The 11,028-nt window shown below is 37.2% G+C and overlaps 1 protein-coding gene across 1 annotated transcript; it reads left to right on the top strand.

Moving 5' to 3' along the window:
- The first annotated feature begins 4,932 nt into the window (after window positions 1–4,932).
- LOC142619466 (uncharacterized) lies at window positions 4,933–6,897 on the top strand. Its single transcript, XM_075792564.1, has one exon. It carries the CDS (start codon window positions 4,933–4,935, stop codon window positions 6,895–6,897), a length of 1,965 nt encoding a protein of 654 aa, XP_075648679.1.
- Window positions 6,898–11,028: the final 4,131 nt, after the last annotated feature.

Raw genomic sequence — 11,028 nt, 5'->3', positions numbered from 1 at the left:
AAGTTCCTTATTTGATTTGTTATCCACTTCTTTTTCATTATTCTATTTATATATTTCATTTTGGAGGGACTATTAATCTTCCATTTGCTTCAAGGAAATGATTTTTCTATTCTTGTACCACCCACGTGGCAAGAATTTAATCCACACGGCATAAGATAATTTTTAACCAATTCACCTTTTTCAATGTGATGAGGCATTATACAAAGTGATGTAAAAGGCTTTCTTTTTCTAGCTAGTTTGAGGTTCTATGGAAAACATAGTTACAATGGGCAATCCTCATTCAATATAAATCCTTTGAAATAGATAGAGAAAAGTGCCAATGTCTTGTTGATCAAAGATGGGTTCGTATGGGAGAACTTATTATGGACTGTAATCAATAGAAAGAGTAATGAGGTATGGACTTATGCCTCTGGTAACAGTATAAAGATTGTTTTGGCTTGAATGAGGACGTTTACATAGCTTTAGCCGTTATAGTGCATGATATCAAACTTGACCAACTCTAGAGTTTGTTCAGGTTTTCCAGGGGAGTCACAATATCGTATGGAAATCATTTCAGGCCAATTCTGACTCATTTTGGACAATACCATGTTAATGATGACAATAAGAACCAATCTTTTTGCTATTACCATCTTTTCGCCAAGCATTTGGATAAAAAGAACGGATTTGAAATTGAAGCATGAACAATGGTGGTAAAGATGGATTTTCTGATGTACCCATTTTCTGATCATTGTGATGCATGCATGAAGGACTTTAGAGGTAGGATTTAGGGTGTGTTAGCATATTTTTTGTCTAAATAATTGCCAACACCATTATATTCAAAATAGCAGAGTTAGGAATTGAGAGTCAAGAAATAAAGTTTCATAAGATTGTTGAAGCAACTTCATTCTCACTTGAGCAAACTCAAAGAAAGAGTTTGGTTAACCCTTATTAAACTGAAATTAGGGTAAACGATAAACCAATCTTGCTAAATTGACATTTTAACTTTTTTTTCACTAATGTAATTTGTAACTAAACCCTCTCTTCACATGGAATTAGAGAGTTGGTGTTGAATAATAATTACTTTATGAAGTTTTACAGTATAGATCGACTTTGAAAGTTCATTCATATACGTTCTATACTTGCACTCTACAAAGAAACTTAGGCATGATATTGTTGATGTCCTCTCCGCATGAATAACTCTAAGGGCAAATAGTATGTTATTAAAAATCGATCTTATGACCAGTTGGAATGGAGCTTCGTTAATCATAGTCTTTCATTTTTTTTTTTTTTTTCCTTTGCCTAGGATAAAGCTTATTGTGCCTCGTGTGTCATCCTCTAGTCTTGGTATTTTAGTGATGAACGGTAAAAGATGGAATTCCTTCCAATTTTCTCGAGGGATCTAACAATGTTCGCCCACTCTTCCCATATATATTCATCATTTGCATGGAGTACTTGGTTTGGTTAATCTAGAGGTGAGTGGCCAAATAAGAATTGGGTGGGCATAAGATCTTTTACGGGGTCCAATTTTTACTCACCATTTCTTTATACATGACCTTGTCCTATTTACAAAAGCCATTGTGAAGAATTGTCAAGCAACTGTAAAGGTTCTAAATGAGATCTATAAACTCATGGGGAAAAAAAATAAATTCAGCAAATTTAAATTTTATTTCTCCTCAAGATTGATTTTAAAAAAAAAAATTGCTTGTTAGTCTTGAGTTTTGAAAATAGATAAAATTTACATACACCTTACTTCATATAACTGTACACACACATATTTTGCACTGAAATCGTGACTTAAAACAACTTAATTTGAAATTTTCTTGGTGTTCCTATTGTTAATGATAGCATAAATAGGCCTTCGAATTTGACAAATTAAAGACATTTTGTGGGGGCATACACTGAAGGAAAAAAAAAAAAAAAAAAAAGAAAAAAAAAAAGAAAAAAAAAAAGGCCTTCACTAAATTTAGTTGGGTAGGACACAACTACCCAAACCAAAGATACAAGGAGGGCTAGGTATAAAGTGAGCCTTATACTGCAACAAGGCCCTTCTTTCTAAAAGAACCTGGGCCGTATGAGGAGATTTGGGCATCAACACTCAAGAGGAAATCTCTTGAATTATCACATCATAAAACGGAAGTCTGTCATTTCATTTGGGCTTAGCTTGTGTGAAACAAAGTAGATATGTAGTAAGGACTCGGCCCAGATAATAAAAAAATTGCATGTCTATTAACTTACTGAATGACCATTGGATAGGCTTGGGAACCGCTAGGCAGGGAGGAAATGGACCTCAGACTTGTAGGTATTTGGGATACACAAGAGAATTGGAATCTTGATACAATTTTTTAGGTACAAGCACTTAGCCATTACACCAAAAACTATAATTGATGGTAAGGACGCAATTTTATTCCCTTAAAGGATGGCAATCCAACACTAATAGATTGATTGAGATCTGACCCAATCTGACCTTTGCTTCTGTAAGATGCTTGACTCGGCCCACTAAACCTCCGCCCAACACAATCTATCACCTTGTTTCAATAGATCTTAATAATTATTAGGGTTGTGGCAAAGCCCTCCTTTTCCAATCAAGTTGACCCTTTAACTTGGGCTTCTTCTTAGAATAGATAATTTTAGACAACCTTGAGTCAACCTACCAAATCACTCTTGACTTGGCATTCCCTCATCCCAGACTTCCCTCCTGGAAGTGGATTTGGAAAATCAACTCCATATCTCAGGCTGGCTTACCATGAGAGTTTCAGAAATATCATCTTAGATGGCACTTGCTTGTTATAATACCCCCAAGACCCTAAGCACATTTTTAAGGATTGTCTATCTGTAAGTCAAATTTAGGAACTAATCGGGAGTACATTTATTTTCTCTGCCTATGAAAGAATATGTCTAATACCTTTATATACTTTGATTCACCTTCTTGATGGAGACTTGTTTTCCCCACAACCTTGTGGCAAATCTGCATTGCCCGAAATAAGAATGTCTTTAAAGACCAAGCTTTTGAAACAGTGATCATTTTTCATAGAATTAGAACTCTATCCACTGATTCTCTACTTCTCACACAAAGTAATTTCGTGGTGACCAGCTAATAGCTATATGAAGCACCGCATTAATTTCTCTTTTTTTCTTCAGATGCCATTTACTACAAGCTTTATATAAAATAAATAAATAAATAAATAAATGAAGTTACTACAAGTTTTATTATATGAATTTTTTTTTCTTGAGAAAGAACCATATGAATATTTGAATTGCATTACACATCAATTTTGAGTTCAATTAATGTAATAAGATTGGTAGTACTCCTAACAATTACAAATTGACTTTTTTGGATCATGCAGATACACAAAACTGTAGTTTTGGGGGGGGGGGGGGGGAGGTTATGAGATACCTAGTTTCCTCCAAGTCTCCCCATTCAAAAAAATAATCATTGCCAAAGCCCTTATACCTGAATTGGCACCTCCCCATGTACAAAGAGTTTGGGGGTTTAGGGGGAAAAAAGGTTCGAGCTGCAGGGTTAGCAGAATGTTGTAATTATCTCTAAAAAAAATATAATCATTGTTGAGTTCTTTTGCAAACCTCATAATAGGTGTAAATGAAAATTTTAAAAAGGGTAAATATATATAGTTTTTTTTTTTTAGTGAACACAAAATTTTCATTAGTTGAGAAAGAAAAAATATGGTATTGTTTATTTTAGTATAAATAAAAAAAATAAAAATAAAACTTGCCCTGTTTGGTTTTGTAAAGGGTTAAATTAATAGTTTAATACACTTAAAGATTAAATATTTTTATGAGAAGATATTTATAATAGATGAATAATTTTAATATATGATACTACAAATATTTTAGAAAATAAATTATATATTATATATTGCATTACAAAATCATTATATACATCACACGAGCCCGTAACTATTACTTATCAATGCCTCATCCCAACCCCAAGCCTCATGGTTTATAAGATCATCTACAATTAAAGACTCCTTTGCAAATCCAGATTACTATTTGGGTTGGCTTTAAATCCCTGGACTCATGGAATCCAAAGACCCTCCCACAAATCAAGGCTATTAGTATCACCTACATATCATGCACTTATTACAGCTTTTTCAAAACCTCTCCATATCTATAGTCCTTTCCCTTCAACCACCTTTGCCACTTCTTGCTATATGTCCATACTTGCCTCTTAACACTTGAAACAAAGGATGTCTTGGTCAAAATCAATCGCATCCAACTTAGTTAGGCAATTATGGCTTGATTACATTGTTTGAACTTTCTGAAACCCAGTTCCCCACTTTTGCTTAGGCTGCCTGTTAAAACTGCAGGGCATACTACAGGGCAGAGTGGCATGAGACAAGCTGCAAGTCTGCTAAGTGATGCGGCAGTTGCTGAGACAAAGTGCACTAGCCAAGACACAAATGTGCTAGGATGTTCAGCACTTGCTGATGAACAATGCAGGGATCAAGCCACACAGCAAGCATCAAAGACTGACTTGATTAGCATTGAGTTTTTGGAAGTAATTGAAGCAATGCCACATCATGTTTTGTTCTCTCAACAGCACTGAAGACTTAGATTCCGTAATTTTAGGAGGTTGTTAGTTTTGGTTGCCACGTGTACATTCTAGAAGATTCAGTAACTGATTGTAACTGTCTTTGGCGCCATTTCTTCTGGTTGATAGTTGTTCACTGTGTATATAAACAGGGTAATGTGTATTATTTAGTAAGTTTTTCCATTCTTGTAATCTTTTCTTCAATCAATGAAATTCTCTCAGTTTATTTAGATTTCTCTCAGTTTTTTCATGGTATCAGAGCAGCTAGCACAGGTTACACTGATTTCCTAGCTTTTTCCTTCATTCCAAACAAGAATTTTCCTCGAGAAAATTTCCTTTGTTCTGAGAAATCTTTTGGAGAATTTCTTTTTTTTCTTCTCTTTCTTCAATCTTGAAATTCATTCATGGCTTCTGCTGAAGGAAGTGATCACTCCGATCCTACAAACACTCAAACCATGCAACCAGTCTCCAATTCCAATACAGAGACCAATTCGCCCAATCCTTTTTTGCTAAGTGCAAGTGAGAATCCAGGTCATGTCTTGGTCACTCAGCCATTGTTGGGGATGAAGAACTATCAATCTTGGTCTAGGGCTATGGTTCTAGCACTCACAGCCAAGAAAAAGATAGGCTTCGTGAATGGAAAGATTGAGAAACCTGAAATTGATTCTTCGGTGTATGAAGATTGGGAAAGCTGTAATACAATGGTGCTGTCTTGGTTGATCAATTCCATGCATGTGGATGTTTCAAGCAGCATCATGTATTGTGAGACTACGAGGGAGATGTGGCTTGAGTTGCAGCGAGTATTCTCACAGGAAAATGGACCAAAAATTTATAATCTTCAGCAAGAAATCTCACAGATAACTCAGTGTCAATTGTCAGTAACTGAGTATTATTCTAAGTTCAAGAAGCTTTGGGATCAATTTCTTCATTATGAGCCTTTACCAGCTTGTACCTGTGGTGCAATGAAAATACTCCGTACGGCTCATGAGAAGTCTTATGTGATGAGGTTTCTAATGGGGCTCAATGAGAATTTTGAGACTGTAAGGAGTCACATTCTCATGCTTGAGCCATTCCCATCAATGAGCAAGGTGTATGCTTTGATCCTTCAAGAGGAATCACACAAAGGCATTGGTCATGGTCAGGGTTCTACCTTCACACCTAAGCCTAACTCAGTGGCGATGTATGTCAATACTAGAGGAAATTCTGGCAGTAAAGGTGGCCCTAAGAAGGATAGGCCCTTATGCACCCATTGTAACATGCTTGGACACATGGTGGACAAGTGTTATAAGCTCCATGGCTATCCACCAGGTTACAAGCACAAAGGGAAGATCAATGCCAGTGCAAATCAAGTCACCTATCCACAAGGTGCTTCTGATGCATCTGCTCAGTGTCCCATTACCAAGGCACAGTGTGAGCAGTTGCTTGCCTTTTTCAACTCTGGTTTGGTTACTGATCAAGGTTACAATCATCATGCTGCATCTGTTAGTACAAGTGGAGGTGTCTCTGGTTTGGTTACTGAAGCTTGTGGTGTGTCTGCTGCAACTGGTGTGTCTTCCCCATCAGATCATGCCAATTCCAATTTTATTAACACTATGTCAGGTACCACCTCAAATTTTTCCTTCAAACCTACTTTGCAACATTCTATATTTTCTGCCAAAGTAGTTGATACAGATCATTTCCATACCTCTGATTGGGTCATAGACACAGGGGCTACTGACCATATGGTGCATTCTGTCACTTGTTTTACTTCTATCACCACTACTTTGAACACTCATGTTAATCTGCCTAATGGTGAAACAGCCTTAGTCACACACATTGGTACTGTGAAGATTTCAGCAAAACTCACTCTTTACAATGTGTTGTGTGTACCATCATTTAGTTTTAACCTCATCTCTGTCAGTCAGTTAGCAAAGTCTACTTCTTGTTGTCTTATCTTCTTTGGGACATTGTGTTTCATCCAGGACCTTGCTCATTGGAGCACACTTGGTCTGGGTAAGGAATGCAATGGACTCTACTTGCTGGAAAGAGGGAACTCCACTTCACATTCCATGTCTGTTTCTGTTTCTGCAGCAACTTCTTTAGTGCATAACACTCATGTCTGGCATTCTAGATTAGGACATCTGTCTAATGACAAATTAGTTTCAATTAGGAACAATGGTGAACCACTTTGTACTTCTATTGAGAACTTTGCCTGTGAGATATGTCCCCTTGCAAAACAAAAACGTTTGCCTTTCAATAAAAGCTCTCAAATTTCCTCTGCTTGTTTTGATTTGATACATTGTGACTTGTGGGGACCTTTCTCAGTGTCTACCATTGATAATTGCAAATACTTCTTAACAATTGTAGATGATTGTTCAAGGTGTACTTGAGTTTATTTGTTGAAACATAAGTCCCAAACTCAGTCTGCTTTGGAAGGTTTTTGTACCATGGTGGAGACTCAATTTTCAAAAAAGGTTAAGACCATTAGGTCAGATAATGGTACAGAATTTTTCATGAGGGATTTCATTACTCAAAAGGGTATTTGTCATCAATTGAGTTGTGTTGAAACCCCTCAACAAAATGGTGTTGTTGAGAGGAAACATCAACACATCTTGAATGTAGCTAGGGCTCTCATGTTTCACTCTCATTTACCTTTATACCTATGGGGACATGCTGTTCTTACTGCTGTTTACCTGATAAATAGAACCCCCTCCTCAGTCTTATCAAATAAAACTCCTTTTGAGATTTTGTTTGGTCATCCACCCACTTATGTCCATTTAAGAATTTTTGGATGTTTATGTTTTGCTTCTACCCTTTCAAATCACAGAACAAAGTTTGCTCCTAGGGCCAAAAGGTGTGTTTTTTTGGGGTATCCTTTTGGGGTAAAAGGCTATAAGGTTTTAGACCTTGCTACTAACAGTGTGTTTCTTTCTAGGGATGTTATTTTTCATGAACATTCTTTTCCTTTTGCATCTGTTTCTAGTCCTGTTGCAGATCCTTTTGAGGATGTTGTTGCTCCCTCTTCTTCAGCAGGTAATGATTCCTTTGTTACTCCTATTAGCATCCCTGATCTTGGTCCTTCCACTACTCCTACTACCTCATTTCCTCAATCTACCTATAATGATATCATTACTGTTGACCCTATTACTTCTTTCATGTCTATTGATGTTCCAAATAGTACTAGTCAGGTTTTGCCTATCCCTGCTTCTTCTCCACCAGTTGTATCAGCACCTCCAATGCCTCTCAGGAAGTCAACTAGAGACATCAGACCTCCTGCCTACTTGCAGGACTATGCCTGTGCTACATTTGCTTCTGGTGCTCCTTATGACCTTGATGAGTGCCTCACCTATTCACACTTGGACCCTAGTTATCAATCTTACTTGATGACAGTTGGTTCTAGTCCTCAAGAACCTACATGCTTCTCCCAGGCAGTTCAAGACCCTCTTTGGAGGGCTGCCATGGACAAAGAGATTCATGCACTTGAGAACAATCATACTTGGGATGTGACTGCCTTACCTCCTGGTAAATCTCCCATTGGCTGCAAGTGGGTCTATAAGATCAAATTCAATCCAGATGGCAGTGTTGAGAGGTATAAAGCTAGATTGGTGGCTAAAGGCTATACCCAAAGAGAAGGTCTTGACTTTTTGGAAACCTTTTCCCCTGTTGCTAAAACTGTTTCAGTAAGAGTTTTAATTGCACTTGCTGCTGCTAGATCATGGCCTTTACATCAATTAGATATCAACAATGCCTTCCTCCATGGGGACTTGGATGAGGAAGTTTACATGACTTTGCCTCCTGGTTTTCACAGTAAGGGGGAGTGTTCTGTCTCTTCTTCAGCAGCTACTCCAGCAGCTACTCCTCAAGTATGTAAGTTGGTAAAATCCCTTTATGGTTTGAGACAGGCTTCTAGGCAATGGTACACAAAATTGTCAGCAACAATCACACAGCTTGGTTTTGTGCAGTCCCAAGCAGACCATTCCTTATTTGTTTATAGCAAAGGACCTTTGTTCACTGCCTTATTAGTTTATGTAGATGATATGATCATTACAGGTAATGATCTTGATTGTGTTGCTTCTGTGAAGTCAGTCCTAGATCAAAGGTTTGGGATTAAAGACTTGGGATCACTCAAGTATTTTTTGGGCCTAGAAATTGCAAGAAACAAAACTGGCATCAGCTTAACACAAAGAAAGTATGCTCTTGAAGTTCTTAAAGAGACTGGAATGACAGGTTGCAAACCAGTTCAAACACCAATGGAGCAGCAATTGAAATTGTCTAAAGGTAATGGAGATTTGATTTCTAATCCTGGAAAGTACAGAAGGCTCATTGGGAAGCTAATGTATCTGACTTTGAGCAGGCCAGATATCACATATGCAGTACATAGGCTTAGCCAATTTTTGGCACAACCTAGAGTACCACATATGAAGGCAGCTACCAGGATACTTCAATATATTAAAGGCACACCTGGACAAGGTGTTTTCTTTCCCAAAGACTCTGATCTACACCTAAAAGCATACTGTGATGCAGATTGGGCAGGATGCCCAGACACAAGGAAGTCCTTGACAGGTTATTGTGTGTTTTTGGGCAATGCTTTGGTGTCTTGGAGGTCTAAAAAACAAAGCATTGTGTCTAGATCAAGTGCAGAGGCAGAGTACCGGGCAATGGCCACTACTACTTGTGAATTGACTTGGATCCTACATTTATTGCAAGATTTACATGTTAAGCATGATAAACCTGTGTTGTTATACTGTAATAACCAGGCAGCACTTCACATAGCAGCAAATCCTGTGTTTCATGAGAGGTCCAAGCACATAGAAGCTGATTGCCATGTTGTGAGGAATAAAATCATTGATGGTACATTAAAGACCTTCTATGTCTCAACCAAAAACCAGTTGGCAGATGTGTTTACAAAAGCATTAGGGGTTGAGAACTATTTGAGGTTGATCACTAGGTTGGGTGTTATCAATATATTTGCTCATGTAGTGGATTATCCTTACTCACCTATACCAAGTAAAATGGCAAGAGCTATGCTCTTGAGGGGGAGTGTTAAAACTGCAGGGCATACTACAGGGCAGAGTGGCATGAGACAAGCTGCAAGTCTGCTAAGTGATGCGGCAGTTGCTGAGACAAAGTGCACTAGCCAAGACACAAATGTGCTAGGATGTGCAGCACTTGCTGATGAACAATGCAGGGATCAAGCCACACAGCAAGCATCAAAGACTGACTTGATTAGCATTGAGTTTTTGGAAGTAATTGAAGCAATGCCACATCATGTTTTGTTCTCTCAACAGCACTGAAGACTTAGATTCCTTAATTTTAGGAGGTTGTTAGTTTTGGTTGCCACGTGTACATTCTAGAAGATTCAATAATTGATTGTAACTGTCTTTGGCGCCATTTCTTCTGGTTGATAGTTGTTCACTGTGTATATAAACAGGGCAATGTGTATTATTTAGTAAGTTTTTCCATTCTTGTAATCTTTTCTTCAATCAATGAAATTCTCTCAATTTATTTAGATTTCTCTCAGTTTTTTCAAAATCAAATCCCATGTTTTCCAACCAACAGACCTGCCATATTCATCAAAATTTTCTCACATCAGCTCCCCTTTTTTTCACACTGCAAATTGAAGGAAGACAAGAGTGTATGTAGAGATAGATTATGTCACACAGCTGCTGTATCATATATTAATTAATTTGATATGAATTCTTATGCTGCAAATGAAACCGTGCATGCAAGCCAGGGGAACTTCAGCTGTTTTACAACTGGCATCCAAAATTCACAAAGCTCTGTTTATACTATTTCTTTTGGTAATTAGAAACGGTTTGTTCAGGCTAGTCGAAGTTTTTGTCTGCCAATTTAGTAGATTTTAATTTTAAATTAGATTCATGTTAACTTAATCTAATACTGAAAGGTGTATTGGTACCTTCTCAAATGATATGGCTATATTTTTTAATGTACTTGAACTGCTGCAGCTCACAATCATTTTAGAAGTGTTCATACCATTCAACACAATGCTGACTGCTCGCATATAAAAGTCCCTTCTGTCACAGCTCCTAAATATGCACTTCATTACAAGTCAAGATTTTAATCATTATTCACATTCCATAATATGCTCCAAGATTGACATTAGCTTCTATATGTTGTCAGTAGATTCCTTTAGCAACGTCAGCTTCTACATTGGCTTAATATGCTGATTTAATTTGAAGAAAGATATTAACAATATAGTGGTTTGGCCATAACTATCAACTAGACAAATCCCTGAAAAAATCAAAGAAGATTACATTAACTATCAACTTGTTCAAAGCTTCCAACAGTGTTTGTTGACTTTTTAATTGTAAGGATATATTCTAGAATGAAGACTGCATTAATGCTTAGCTAATCGTACAGCGTGATTGATAAAAAGTAGTAGCTTCTAAATGTCTACAAAATTCACAACTCATGCTCTCATAGACATTAAATCAAAATCACTACACAAGAGAATTGTACAAAGTTAACAGTATAGCTTGTATACCATCCAATAACAGTAG

The sequence above is a fragment of the Castanea sativa genome, chromosome 12 (assembly GCF_040712315.1).
Source record: "Castanea sativa cultivar Marrone di Chiusa Pesio chromosome 12, ASM4071231v1".
Classification (NCBI taxonomy): domain Eukaryota; kingdom Viridiplantae; phylum Streptophyta; class Magnoliopsida; order Fagales; family Fagaceae; genus Castanea; species Castanea sativa.
The sequence above is the reverse complement of the archived record's forward strand: the minus strand, read 5'-3'. Positions and strand labels throughout refer to the sequence as shown.